Source organism: Rhinichthys klamathensis, unplaced genomic scaffold (genome assembly GCF_029890125.1).
Source record: "Rhinichthys klamathensis goyatoka isolate OS25496 unplaced genomic scaffold, OSU_Roscu_1.1 h1tg000135l_1, whole genome shotgun sequence".
Taxonomy (NCBI): Eukaryota; Metazoa; Chordata; class Actinopteri; order Cypriniformes; family Leuciscidae; genus Rhinichthys; species Rhinichthys klamathensis.
The window spans coordinates 1,771,025-1,785,990 of NW_026606670.1; the positions used below are offsets into that span (position 1 = coordinate 1,771,025).

Consider the following 14,966-nt stretch of genomic DNA (forward strand, 5'->3'; position numbering starts at 1 on the left):
TGTGTGTGTGTTTTAACGGTCGAAATATGATTAAACTTTAATACGTTTATATATAAACATTCAATAACAATTAAACAAGCATAAAGTCCACTAATAATAAGCATAAAGTCCACTAATAATAAGAATAATAATGTAATAATAACATATTGATGAAATTCTAGGTTAAAGGTTGTAAAAATAAACTAAAAATCCACACTAAAGATGATATTTTGAAGAATATGGAAAACCAAACAACTAAGGGCCCCATTGACTTCCATAGTTGGAAAGAAAATGCTATGGAAGGCAATGGGGTCCATAAACTGGTTACCGACATTCTTCAAAGTACACTCTTTTGTGTTCAGCAGAAGACAGAAACTCATCCAGGTTTGGAACAACTTGAGGGTGAGAAAAAATATATATTTTTGGGTGAACTATACCTTTAAGTAAAGGGACTTCTGTTTGTGCCCTATTTGTGAAAATTACAATTAGGGCAGTTTTGTCTACAAATTGGTAAATTTACCATTACCTTTGTAACCATCCACTAAAATGGAACAGCTGATAGCATGAGTTTGCAGGTGATGCTGGGTCATTTCTTCAGGATGAATGATTCAGCAAAGAAATGAAGTGTTAAAAATGTTAGGTAGATCAATTTACTCAGTGTTTGCTAAAGGCCCCAGTTAATCTCAGTCTGTTACTATGGTAACCCCATTAGCTAAACCCCTGAGCAACATCTTAATCTTTGAACATTTTCCTTTGGTTTTAGGAAGAAAAGTAATATTTTTTAATGTGTTGCTATAACTTCAGCACATTTAGGTTATGTTTAATACGTTACAGTTACAAACAGAAGGCCTGGTATCGTCTGGGCAGAAATACCCTCGCATTGATCCTGTCAGATCTGTCCTGGTGACTGCAGATAAGGCATTTAACATGTTTTTCTCTCTGTATCTTTAACTTTCTTATGAAGGATGTTTACATGTTGAACTCGAGCCGAACAGATTGGACTCTTTTTGATCTATTGTTTCGCTCATGATTGTTTTAAGGTGCTCCTGCTGTTTGGAGTGAATCCAAACACATTGCTAGGAGAGACTGGAGAGCAGAGGGGCCGGACGAGGCTTAGCTATTAATTATTTAGCCGTGAAAGGGGAGGGGAAAGCAAGCACACAACTCTGGATCAGTGAAATACAAGCTCAGAAGAAAAGTTTCTCAGTCATACTAGAGTCACACCTGAGGATTCAGGGGGATTTTGTTTTTCAATAATAAATCACATTTTTTCTGAGGTTAACCACCTGCTTCAGGAAGTCAAGATGTTTGCAGTCCATTTGCTGTCCTTTTACTTCTCAAAGCTCCAGGAGGATCAGATCAAGAAGGTGATTGTTTATAAACCTCTATATTTGTTAATGTGTTTTAGACAAACTTTCCATCAGAATATGATATTTTCTACAAAATAATGCCCTGTATGCCTTGATAAAGTATAGATTTATTCAGTCTGATGTTCTGTTTTGTGATTTTCTGCGCTGACAGTAAGCGTCCAACTCCGTCAGTGTGTTGTCAGATGCTGCCTAGTGTTGATGATGAATGTGATTTCACTGTGACCTGTGGAATCATTAACTCTTCTCACACATGCCTTTTGTGGGCAGATAACAGACAGCATGAGGAGAAAGAAAGGACCTTGACCTCCTCATCTGCATTTATTGAATTGATTTTCATCTCCATGAAAGTTCACACCATGTTGTGAGCTGTAATTTAAACTGACTATTTTGTTGTAGCCAATTGGTCATTGGCTTTTTTTTGGTATTTTAAAAAATATATTTTTTAATGTTTTGTATTTAATCCCCCATTCTTTCAATAGTTTACTATTCATCTATTATACATTTCCAGCTAAGGGTTGGACACACCTACTTGCTCTTTACTAAGTTATCAAAGTGATAAAATAACACATGGAAGGATGGGAATTATAGGGAGCAAAGGTACATCCTGGGATGCGTTTTAAGCTGTATTGAAGGAGTTCCTTTTCAACTAACAAAACATGTTCTAAAAACTTTTTGATAACGTTCCCATTAAATGATAAAAAGGGTATTTCTGAATGTTCAAAATGACCAGTTATTTTTAAATGTTTTTGAACATTTCTTGGGTATGCGTTAAAACACAAACGTTAAGGGAACATTCCATTTTACCAAACATATGAACGTTACTTTTGAATGTTCTCTGAATGCTCCATTAACAATGTATATATAATGTTTTTGTGCTAACGTTTTGAGAACATTATTAAAGTTTCCGTAAAGTAACGTGATGTGTAGCCGAGTATGGTGGCCTATTCTAGGAATTTGTACTCTGCATTTCACTCATCCAAGTCCACACACACAGCAGTGAGTATCAAACACACACACCCGGAGCAGTTGGCAGCCATTTTTTTGCTGCGCACCCGGGGAGCGATTAGGGGTTAGATGCCTTGCTCAAGTTGTGGTTAATAGTCGAAAAGACTGCTGTTCATTCACTCACACCACCTACCTTTCCTGCCGGTACTGAGACCCTTCGGGTTACAAGTCCGACTCTCTTAACAATTAGGCCACAATTGCCCCAAAGTGTTCATTTGAAGGTACCACATTGCCTGGAGATGCTGGGGATTGAACCCAGGACCTCACAGATGCAAAGCATGCGCTCTACCACAGTGCTACACCCCCATCATAAGCCTAAGTTGACTATAGAACCAGTGCTCCCAATGGTCTGTATGATCACAGCTTATGATACTTTTGGGAAATGCAGCCCAGATACTTTGAACAAACATTCTATTAGCATTACTGGAAGAACCTTTATTAATAACTTTGAGAGAACCTTGCCAGAACATTAGCCAAAGTTCTGAGAACGATCCCTGTGTTAGCTGGGATGTGGTTACTTGTTTGGCAGCTTTTCCTTTATCCGTTCAAATGTCCAATAAATACATAAAAATATACAGTCCCTGTCAAAAGTTTGGAAGCATTAAATTTTTTTTTGTTTTTGAAAGAAGTCTCTTATGTTCACCAAGGCTGCATTTATTTGTTCAAAAATACAGAAAAAAACCGTAATATAGTGAAATATTATTATAATTTATTTTAAATAATTTAAAAATGTGATTTATTTCTGTGATGGCAAAGCTGAATTTTCAGCATCGTTACTCCAGTCTTCAGTGTCACAAGATCCTTCAGAAATCATTCTAATATGCTGATTTGATGCTAAAGAAACATTTCTTATTATTATCAATGTTGGAAACAGTTGTGCTGCTTAATATTTTTGTGTAAACAATGATGCCATTCAAACATTTTTGGTAAGATTTTAAAAAAGAGAAATTAATACTTTTGTTCATCAAGGATGCATTAAATCAAAAGTGACAGTAAATAAATGTGTATTGTTACAAGAGATTTCTATTTAATAAATGCTTTAATTAATAAATGAATGCAAATAAATGCTGGTCATTTAACTTTCTATTGATCAAAGAATCCTGAAAAAATATTAAGCAGCACAACTGGTTTCGAGGTTGATAATAATAACAAGAAATGTTTCTTGAGCACCAAATCGGCATTTTTGAATGATTTCTGAAGGATCATGTGACACTGAAGACTGGAGTAATGATGCTGAAAATTTAGTTTTGCCAGCACAGGAATAAATTATATTTTAAAATATATTCAAATAGAAAACAGTTCTTTTAATTTGTAATAATATTTTGCAATCTTGTGGTTTTTACTGTATTGATGAAATAAATACAGCCTTGGTGAGCAGAAGAGACGTCTTTAAAAAACATTTAAAAAAAAAAAAAAATCCAAATTTTTTGACAGGTTCTGCATATAAATAAACTGTTAGTTTCACAAAGAACACCATAGAGACAGTTAAAATTTGTATGCAAAACTAATTTCATGCGCAAGCCTTCATATATGGATGAAGGATCATATATGTCCACATTCTTCACGGATAGTTATTTTACAGCAGTATAATTTTTATCTCAAGAAAAACGCCTACATTATCTTTCACTGTGTCATATAATTAATTGCATGCGTCACTGATAATATTAGTATTATTTTTTGCTTGGTGATTTTTATGTTGTAAATAGTTGTTAAATAATGTGTTAATGTCATTTGTAATATTTTTATTTCTCAGTTTTGTTTACCCTTTTATTCAGTCACTTATTCCCCAGTATTTTGTTTCATTAAATGTATGTAATAAGAAAGCGTGAAGGAAACGACGGCAGGCAACAGAAGAGAGCTCAACTTGTAGTGTTTAAAATAATTGTGTTTCTCAACAGGTAGACCGATATCTGTATGCCATGCGCCTGTCAGATGAACAGCTGGTGGACATATCATCTCGGTTTCGGCTGGAGATGGAGAAAGGACTGTCAAATGAGAGTAACTCTACGGCTGCAGTGAAGATGCTCCCGACCCACGTTTATTCAACACCCGATGGCTCGGGTACATTGACATGACACATGACCACTTCATGGTTACTATTGTAACCATTTTCACACCAAAAAAAGCTGTAGAATCACTGCATTTGAGTAATATTAAATCATTCAAATCTGTTAATGTTCATTATAGCTTTACATCTATTCGGTCCCATATGTTTCTCCTGCAGAGAAGGGTGAGTTTCTGGCACTGGATCTGGGGGGTTCAAAATTTAAAGTACTACAGGTGAAGGTTTCAGAAGATGGGAAGGGGAAAGTCCAGATGGAAAGTGAAACTTTTCCCATCCCTGAAGAGATCCTTAATGGCAGAGGAACAGAGGTGATTATTGCTTCACAAATATGAGTTAAAACAGTAAGGAATCCATTGCAGATTATAAGTTGTTTCCAGTTTTGATAATGATAAATGATAATGATGTTAACAAGAAAAGACTGAATAAACTTTGGTGTGAGTTCTCTTATTGTTTATAGTATTTAAAATGTCAGCTGATCTTAGGATGTAAGTCACTGTAGATAATTACATGGATAGGGGGCAGATTATTCTAAAGTAATATATTTAACCTTTTTATTAAATATTTTGAATGCCTCCCTTTTCTTGCAGCTTTTTGAGCATGTGGCAGGATCTTTAAAGTATTTTCTAGAGAAACACCACATTAATCACAAAAGAAAACCTCTGGGCTTCACCTTCTCTTTTCCATGTGCGCAGTCAAAAATAGATGAGGTACAACTGAACTCTGACATGTTTATATAAAATTTCACATTAACTGTTTTAATTGGATCATGGTTCTCAGGTCATTGAGATATTGTGTGGATTTTCTTTATCAATAAACCAGTGAAATAGACATTCATATGAGTCGATCTCCTCGTTGACCGATTTTGTCTGTTGACACAGGGTGTCCTACTGTCATGGTCCAAGAATTTCAAGCTGAGAGGTGTTCAAGGGACCAATGTGGTGCAGTCATTACGGAAAGCCATTCGTAAAGTTGGGGTATGAATACCATTTTCTTTGCTCATCATTTCCAATGAACAAAATGAGAAAGTAGAAACCAACTGGTGCTACTCCAGGTAGAAGTCATAACACAGTAGTCAGCTGGTATTGGTGATTTGTGTTCATGACTTCTACTTGCAATTGAGTTCTTTAATATACGGTGTGTGTGTGTGTGTAGGATGTTGACGTGGATGTCCTGGCTATGGTCAATGACACAGTGGGGGCCATGATGACCTGTGGATATGATGACCAGAACTGTGAGGTGGGGGTTATTATAGGTAAGACCTCATTGGACACTTTTGGACTGGACAATTTTCTTTCATTAGATTTAAAATGAAATATAAACACACAAAATATGTATTGCTTCATAAGGGAATCCCTCATAAGAATCCTGCAAAAATGAGAGGGCAAGGAAGCTGTCTCTTGTAATAAGTCAAATTAAAGGCTTGATTTACTGCTGCAATCTGTTTCCGCAGGTACTGGTACTAATGCGTGTTACATGGAGGAAATGCGTCACATTGATCTCGTGGAAGGAGATGAAGGCAGGATGTGTATTAATACGGAATGGGGTGCATTTGGAGATGATGGTGTGCTTGATGATTTCATCACAAGTTTTGACCGTGAAATTGATGCCGCCTCAATTAATCCAGGAAAACAGCTGTAAGTCCTTATTGATGGGCAAGTCGTTAGATTGCTTTAACACAGGGATGCCCAAATCAGGGCAACATTTACTTTCAGCCAATCAAGTTTTGTTTTTGACCCTTCGTAGTAAAACGTTTGGGCATTTCTGATTTATTCCACACTTACTGAAGGCTATTCCCAAATGATGTGTGCACTTAAAACCATTTTTTTTCTCTCTTTAAGTTTTGTAGTCTATGTATTACCTAACTCTGCAACTTTGTAACCAGTTTTGAAAAGATGGTGAGTGGGTTGTACATGGGAGAGCTAGTGAGACTCATCCTGCTGAAGATGGCCAAAAAGGGTCTACTGTTTCATGGCCAAGTCAGTGATGCTCTCAGGACCAAAGGAACATTTCAGACCAACCATATCTGCTTGATTGAACAGTAAGATTACATGCTCACAAATATAAACAAATATTAGATGGGTTAAATTAGCTATGAGGAATCCTATGGCAACCTATTGGTATTAAGTTAGTGACAATATTAGGAATTTTCCCTGCTAAAAACACATCCATGATTCAGCATAAATGCTGGCTTAATCTGGATTTTGGTGGTTTGTGATAATCTGGCGGGTGTAGATGGGGTTTAAATGTACATATTCTAACTGAGAATGTTTCCAGGTATAAAGGCGGTTTGGAGAACACCAGGGAGATCCTGGAAGACCTGGGACTTAATCCCAGTGATGATGACTGCATTGCTGTCCAGCATGTCTGCACCATCGTGTCCTTCAGGTCAGCTAATCTGGTTGCTGCCGCTTTGGCTGCCATCTTGACACGGATCAGAGAAAACAAGAAGCTGAAGAGCCTTCGGACCACTGTAGGAGTGGATGGGACGGTCTACCGAACACATCCGCAGTACGTCAGTTCACCTTCACATGTAAAACCCAAGGAGGTTTTAAGTACGAAATTGGATGGAAGAAGTTTTTTTTTTTTTTAAATCCACAATGTTTAATACTTGTATCTGTATCTTTAAAGGTATCCCAAGAGGCTCCACAAGGTGGTCCGCCATCTGGTGTCAGACTGTCATGTCCGTTTTGTGCTGTCTGAAAGTGGCAGTGCAAAAGGTGCCGCCATGGTGACTGCAGTGGCTCAGCGAGTAGCTTCCCAACGCAAGGAGATTGATGATACCCTTGCGGCCTTCGCCTTGAACTCCACACAGCTCCAGGAAGTGAAGAAGAAGATGCATGTGGAGTTGGAACGAGGCTTGAAGAAAGACTCCCATCCCACCGCATCAGTCAAAATGCTGCCCACATATGTTTACAGGACTCCAGATGGGACAGGTAAAGGGAAACTGCCTACTTACAGCAATCATGTTGTAAACAGTACATCTTTGGGGAATTCAGAGTTATTATTTATTGTTAACACTATTGATATTTTTATCTCTTTTACATATTATATTATTTTATATTATATTAAACATCCATTCCTTCTTCAAACATCTTGTCCTATGTTGGTTTGAGGGGATGTTGGAGACCTTTTTATTATTATTTAGATTTTATTTGTATATTCAATAGGAAACTTGAATTTAAATTTGAAGTCTGAACATGATAATTGACTCATTAAGAAACTTTTTATGCCACTGAATGTTGTTTCACAGAAAGAGGAAAGTACCTTGCCTTGGATCTTGGTGGAACCAATTTCCGTGTGTTGGTGGTTAAGATTCGTACTGGTATGCGGAATTCAGTCCGGATGTACAACAAGATTTATGCCATCCCACTGGAGATCATGCAGGGTACAGGAGAGGAGGTGAAGCACTATGAACAAAAAACATAATCATTTTGGTGCAAATGAATACATTGGTATTACATATTTAACATCAAAATACTATATAGAGTGCAAAAATGTATCAGTAACATTCACAAGACATTTTAAGCTGATTCAATTTTTTTTCTTTTTTTCCCCCTCCAGTTGTTTGACCACATAGTTCAGTGTATCTCGGATTTCTTGGACTATATGGGAATAAAGAACACTCGTTTGCCTCTTGGCTTCACCTTCTCTTTCCCATGCAGTCAGACAGGTATTGATAAGGTAAAAAAGCATCTACCTTGGATTATCAGAGGTCACTTCAATTGTCAATATAATTATCATGAGGTTTAAAGGGCAGATTTCATCAAAAAGATCTTCATTTGTGTTCTGAAGATGAACAAAAGTCTTATGGGTTTGAAACTACTTTCAATACTTTTTGGGTGAACTAACCTTTTAAACTTAAAGCACAGACAAATGCTTCTCTCAATTGATAGTCCTTGCCATTTGCATCTACTTGTTTAGGGAGATCTGGTCTGCTGGACGAAAGGCTTCAAAGCGACAGATTGTGAGGGCTCTGATATTGTGGATATGCTGAGAGAGGCCATTAAAAGACGAAATGTGAGGGGAAAGCAAACATCACATAGTTTTTGCAGATGACACTCTCATCCACTTACAGAGAAGCACCATCATCAATATTAATGTTCTATTGTCATATAATAAGAGTATTCAGGCTTCAATGCTTATATTTTTGCGTAAATAAATATATTGTAGTTTATAATCCTCTTTTTTGAATTAAACTATTTTGTGCTACCGATGTTTGTATTGGCGTGGTTATGATTTAATTTGTTCTTTTAGGAATTTGACCTTGATATTGTTGCTATAGTGAATGACACAGTTGGCACAATGATGACATGTGCATATGAGGACCCTAAATGTCAGATTGGTCTTATTGCTGGTAAGTATTAATGTATTTCCGAGGTGTTTCTGTGGTATTTCAGTGAAGCTGTATTTTAACTGACAACCTCACTGCCGATTATAAACCAAAAAGAAGCATCACAGTATTCAGCATGTCAACACGTATGAATCTTAACTCTGCAGGAACGGGCAGCAATGTGTGTTACATGGAGGAGATGAAGAACATCGAGTTTGTGGAGGGTGATGAAGGGCAGATGTGTATAAACACTGAGTGGGGTGGATTTGGAGAAAATGATAATATTGAGGACATCCGGACCAGATATGACCGAGAGGTGGACGAAGGCTCACTCAATGCAGGAAAACAAAGGTAAAGATTACCGTTTTTAGACGATTTAGACAGTGATATTATTTTTCGATTGTTATCTGAAAGTTGTGAAAGACAAATGCAATGCAGGTTTTCTGCATTTGTCCACATGGAGGCAGTATACGATCAAGATTTTCTCAAAGCATAGGAACAGTGTTAGCAACCTGTTGTAATGAACAGCAAAAATAAGTGGCATTGAATCTTGTCATGGAATGTATTTTTTGATGGATTTGTTAAATTGTTGTTGTGGCAAGAAGTATTTATATAAAATAAAAAAGATGTGTCAAGTTTTCCAAATATAATCTAATGTGTTATCCTCTTATTTACAGGTTTGAAAAGATGACCAGTGGAATGTATTTGGGAGAGATTGTAAGGCAGATTCTCATTGATCTCACCAAACGTGGTCTTCTGTTTCGTGGACGCATCACAGAGAGACTGAAGACCAAAGGCATCTTTGAGACCAAGTTCCTCTCACAGATTGAGAGGTACATTAACCGTCTCTGACATATAGGCCTATCGAATATATTGGTCACACGTGACTGAGCTCAGCTTCCCAAATATTTTTGTTCATTCATGTATGCTTCATCAGGTTGTTTAATGTGGGGGGAAAATACTGAGCACCTTTAATAATATAGGCATTTCAAAAAAACTTCTAACTGGAAGTTAGTGAATAAATGTAATATAATGCACTTAATTTGACTCGTGCTTTGGCTTCTTCCATTTACTCAGTGACCGTTTGGCGCTACTGCAAGTGAGGTCCATTCTGCAGAATCTGGGCTTGAACAGCACATGCGATGACAGTATTATTGTGAAGGAAGTGTGCGGAGTCGTTTCCCGCCGAGCAGCTCAGCTCTGTGGAGCGGGAATGGCTGCTGTTGTAGACAAAATCCGAGAGAACCGTGGACTAGAGCATTTGGAGATTACTGTGGGAGTGGACGGCACCCTTTACAAGCTACATCCACAGTAAGTAAAAATTAGCAGAACATTTACTTGCATTTGATCAGTGTTTGATTCATATCCTAATCTTGGCATGTCGCTTTTCGTGACAGCTTCTCCACGTTCTTAAAGGACACTGTCAGAGAGCTCGCTCCCAATTGTAAGGTGGATTTTATCCTATCAGAGGATGGCAGTGGGAAAGGGGCGGCCCTGATCACGGCTGTAGCACGGCAGCATCATGGAGAGAAACAAGAACCTCGCTAGACGCCCGGACTGGGTTCCTCGGAGGGCTGCTTTTGTTGTTTTAAGAGTACAGGGTTTCTATAAGTAATTATATAGATTTATCAAATTATGAATCTCATGAAATCTCATTTTGCTGCTTGCATATAAAATTGCTTAAAAAAGTGCATTCAGGGACATTGACAGAGATGTTCATTTGTTACTTTTTTGTTATTATTATTTTTAATGTATTAATTAGTGCAATAAACATCGCTTTCACGTTCACTGTGTTCAGCATGGTTTCACTCTCACTGTACATTGGCTCTTTGAAGGCTTTTTTTCTTGTTGTCCTTTTGTTCGGACTCAGTGAGCAGTTTGCATGGGCAGTCAGAGTGAAAGACTCACAGAGGCCAAACTGAAGTGGGCGGTGGCTGTGTGCGATGGAATGTCATGACCGTATGTTGCTCTAGTGCTCTGTGATGCGGTCTGAGAAGCTTGGAGACCAAACACCCAAATTAAATTAGGAACTGAACTGATACTGTACTTTCAAAAGCAACGTCTTTATTTGACTAGTAGAGCTGAATTAGAGTAAAATTCAAAGATTTTTTTCTAGATTGTGAATTATGAGATTTTAGAAATTAATACTTTTATTTAGAAAGGATGCATTAAATTGATCAAAAGTGACATTTATGATGTTGTAAAAGATTTCTATTTCTATTTATCAAATAATCCTGAAAAAATGTAGCACAGTTTCTACAAAATTATTAAGCAGCACAACTGTTTTTAACATTAATTATAATAAGAAATGTTTCTTGAGCACAAATCAGCATATTAGAAAGAATGATTTCCGAAGGATCATGTGACACTGAAGACTGGAGTAATGATGCTGAAAATTCAGCTTTGCCATCACAGGATTAAATTACATTTTAAAATATATTAAAATAGAGAATTTAAATTGTAATAATATTTCACAGTATTACTGTGGATTTTTCGATGAAATAAATCGTGACCATAAGAGACCATTTTTCAAAAACATAAAAAATCGTACTGACCCCAAACTTTTGAACGGTAGTGAATATTCTTCAAAGTTTCTTCTTTTGTGTTTCACAATGAAAGAAAATCATATGGGTTTGGAACATGAGGGGTGAGTAAAAGACAGAATTTAAATTTTTGGGTGAACTATCCCTTTAAGTAGATGAAATTTTAACAAATTTTTGTTTTATTGCCAACAGCAAAGTTGTAAAAACACTACATATCTAATTTTTAGTTACTTTCTTTGGAAACTTATATCACTATGTATAGGATTGAAATCCATTTGACATATCAAAAGGTGATTTAATAGATCCATGTGGGGTAACATTAGCACATTTCCCTTTTGTTGTGGTTAATTTAAGCTCCCAGGGGATTTAATAAAGCAGTTAAACCAGGCCAGCTCCTGCTCACAAATCCTCATGGAGCAGGAAGGGAAAAGTTTACTCATCGTAATCCTTCCCGCTAATGCTAGCTAGCTTCTCTGCTGAACAATAGGCTACGCTAGAGCTAGTTGCCATGCACACCAGCAAGTCACTATACCTGCACATAGCATGCACACATCTTCACATGTAAGCTTTACAGTCTTGTAAGAGTACACTTCTTAGGTTAGCTAAGTTGGCTAACTAAGTGAAATTTATAAGTCACATTAACAAATGCTAAGTTAAGCAAAATAAAAATGAAAGAGAGGTTTCTCTAACATTACTAGTAATCTTAATAAATAAATAAAAAGCATGCTGTTTCATACTGTCTCTCAAGCAATATGCAGTTGACCTCCACATTAATTTACAATTTGTTCCACACCAATAAGTAAAATATCAAAAGGACAAGTTCAGAAACAATCCTTACAACTGGACTCTTCTCAGTGTGGTGGCATTGTTGTGTTATGTAAGAGCACATATTAAATCAAACTTGATCTCAATGAGCAAACTAGTTCAGCTGACAGAGATTCTCTCTCACACTTTTAAAGTAACCAAGGAAAGTGATAAGATGACTGAAACTCTCTACATCCTGCATCTGAGCAGGTAAAATAGCGGTTTAAAGAGTATTTTGTACAGTTTGTTTCCTTAGTTATCCCAGGCCCTGTAAATTTCAGCAAAAGCCCAATGTTAACATAGTGTTGAGTTGTACATTACACAAAATGTTTATTTGTCAATCCTGACATATATATGTATACAGTAAAATCACAAATCATTTATCCATGTCCACAAGCAAATTCCTGACAGATTAATGACCATTACTTTTAGGCCTAATGCATTTTATGTTAGTGTAAATCAAGATAATTTGGTAGGGGGTGTGTTATGCTCTGCTTCAGTATATAAAAAAGACCAGTTACAACAAGACAAACATTCAGCTTATTCCTGTTCAACTGCATTTTATGCTAAGTAAGGACATGGTATAATTATCCTACTTCTGAAAGCATTTTAGAAAGCAGCTGTTAAATGTCAGGATTAACATTTGTTTCACTAAAATGTCCCCAATGATGCATCTTACTTCACCATTATAGCTCCAAGTGATTGTCTAACAAAGCAAATCACACTTTATGATGATTCTTAAATAATTTTTAGCTAAACTCAGCAGTCAATCTTATCTTACATCTACTTCAATGTCATATTTTAGGACAAATCATCATTATTATTATTATAAAAAAGTGAAATGCATTCTGAAAGGTTAGTCATAACTAAACATTCTAGTAAAAATACTATGTTTAAATAATGTATATCTTCTATTTTCATACTGGTTTTTCCATGCAAAACCTTAAAACAAAGAAAATGAGATGAACTGACTTAGGAAACTCTTCATTTACTGATCTGTATTGGTTAAGATCTCTGTCCTTGAGAAAATCTGAGCTTTGTCATGGTATCTGCCTTTATGACTGCTTATTCATGCATGAACATTAAGCAGTCAAAGATTGTTGTACCTAGGGGGTAGGTCATTTGTGAATATGTCAGACATAGTTTATTTTATTTCATATTTCCGCTGTAACAGACACTAAGTAAACACACAAACACTCCCAGCACAATGAGTAAATCTGCCAGGAAATGATGTCATTGCTCCAAAATGCAAAGTACTTTACTGGCTGGACATTGTTCCCTTGTAAATGAATGGGAGACATTTGAATGTATGCCATATACAGTGACATTTTTTGACAGTAAGATGCATATCCTGTAAAATATGAACAGCTCTCTTCCAGGAAAACTTATCTTCAAGGCAACTCCAAGTATTATTGTCACGAAGGACTTTGGTGTCTTCTATCTGTCATAATAAATCATAATATTGGAGTAGCAAGTTAATTAAAATGTCTCTATACTTATGATTTAATACATTCAATGTGTGATATCAAAGAGATCACATTTTTATTTAACCGTTAACTTAATTTATATTGCTCTACAATATAATATGTTTCGGTACACTAATGGATATGTGCTGTAATATGACGTATGCTGTGACGTTTCTCAGTGATTTTCTGCTCTGATTGGCTCTGCTCAGAAAGAGGATGTTACGCTCTCACATTCACGCGCTTCTGAGAGGGGGGAGGATGGCGCGTGCCTTGGAGCACGACCCACAGTAATCTCGTCTGGCCTGTGTTACCATCACCTCACCCGCAATTACCTCAAATTCCCTCCGTGACATTCCCCTGAGATACTGTAAAATAATCCCCATGTAACTGCAACAGCTCCACAATGGCTAAAATCACATTTAAAATTAACATGTAAAGGTTTAATAATTTCTTACATCAGCATTTAATATGTTAACCACAAAAAAGAGTATTGATTTTTTTTTTTTTTTTTATGTAATTTATTATTTACATCAGCATTTAATATATCCAGTTTATATTAGGGTACCACATGTTGTATTTTTTTTTTATTAATACATATCTATTTCATATCCAAAAATTAATACAAAAGCATTAATATATACAACATATAGCCTAACAAAGGGTAATCTTTAATTATCACATCATCATTTAATATGTCCTGTGTATATCATAAAGTACCAAATTTTTTTTTTTTTTTATTAAATATTTTTTTTAATATCCAGCATATAAAAGGCAAGGGTATCAATTGTTTTATTTATTTTAGTACATAAGCATTTAATATCCAGCACATATAAAAGGTTACCAATTGTTTTATTTAATTGTTTTATTGAACTATTTTATAAAAAAAATATATACTTTTTTCTAAAAATATTTAATTGTAAAAAAATGTATAAAGCTATTTTGACATCCATTTATCCTACCATTTATGTGTAAAGCTTAAAGTTTTTTTAATTTTTTTTATTTAAATGTACTTTTCAGAAAATTAACAAATGCATGTAACCACAAGTGTTTGTGAAGAATATTTAAAACAATGTAACACAAAATAAGCATTTTAGAGCCCCAGTCATTGTAATGAGCGTTTTAAATGACAATTAAATCACATGATGACATGGATATGAGAATTAATTTCCTTTGCATTGTGCGATTATGTGTATTTTAACATCAACATGTTATACAGATCCTCTCTTGTTTTCTGTAAATATTTAATCCTCCCCAGCTGTTCACACATCTTAGCATCTAATGTTTGACCCCTGATGTTTTTTTGTTGCCATCCATTTGACTGTCCCTCCTTCCGACTCCCCCAAAATAACAAATCACGAGTCTCCTTATTTCCTCCAGCTTCACACATCCAGTCTTCATCACGGT

At 35.9% G+C, this 14,966-nt stretch overlaps 1 protein-coding gene across 1 annotated transcript; it reads left to right on the forward strand.

The window, feature by feature from the left end:
• The first annotated feature begins 1,227 nt into the window (after nt 1–1,227).
• Nucleotides 1,228–10,413, forward strand: hkdc1 (hexokinase domain containing 1). Its single transcript, XM_056257190.1, has 18 exons — nt 1,228–1,346; nt 4,253–4,415; nt 4,579–4,727; nt 5,007–5,126; nt 5,298–5,393; nt 5,572–5,671; nt 5,870–6,053; nt 6,302–6,457; nt 6,694–6,927; nt 7,048–7,352; nt 7,670–7,818; nt 7,981–8,100; nt 8,341–8,436; nt 8,674–8,773; nt 8,917–9,100; nt 9,427–9,582; nt 9,827–10,060; nt 10,147–10,413. The coding sequence occupies exons 1-18, from the start codon at nt 1,284–1,286 to the stop codon at nt 10,295–10,297; spliced, it is 2,760 nt and encodes a 919-aa protein (XP_056113165.1). The 5' UTR covers nt 1,228–1,283; the 3' UTR covers nt 10,298–10,413.
• The last annotated feature ends 4,553 nt before the right edge of the window (nt 10,414–14,966 follow it).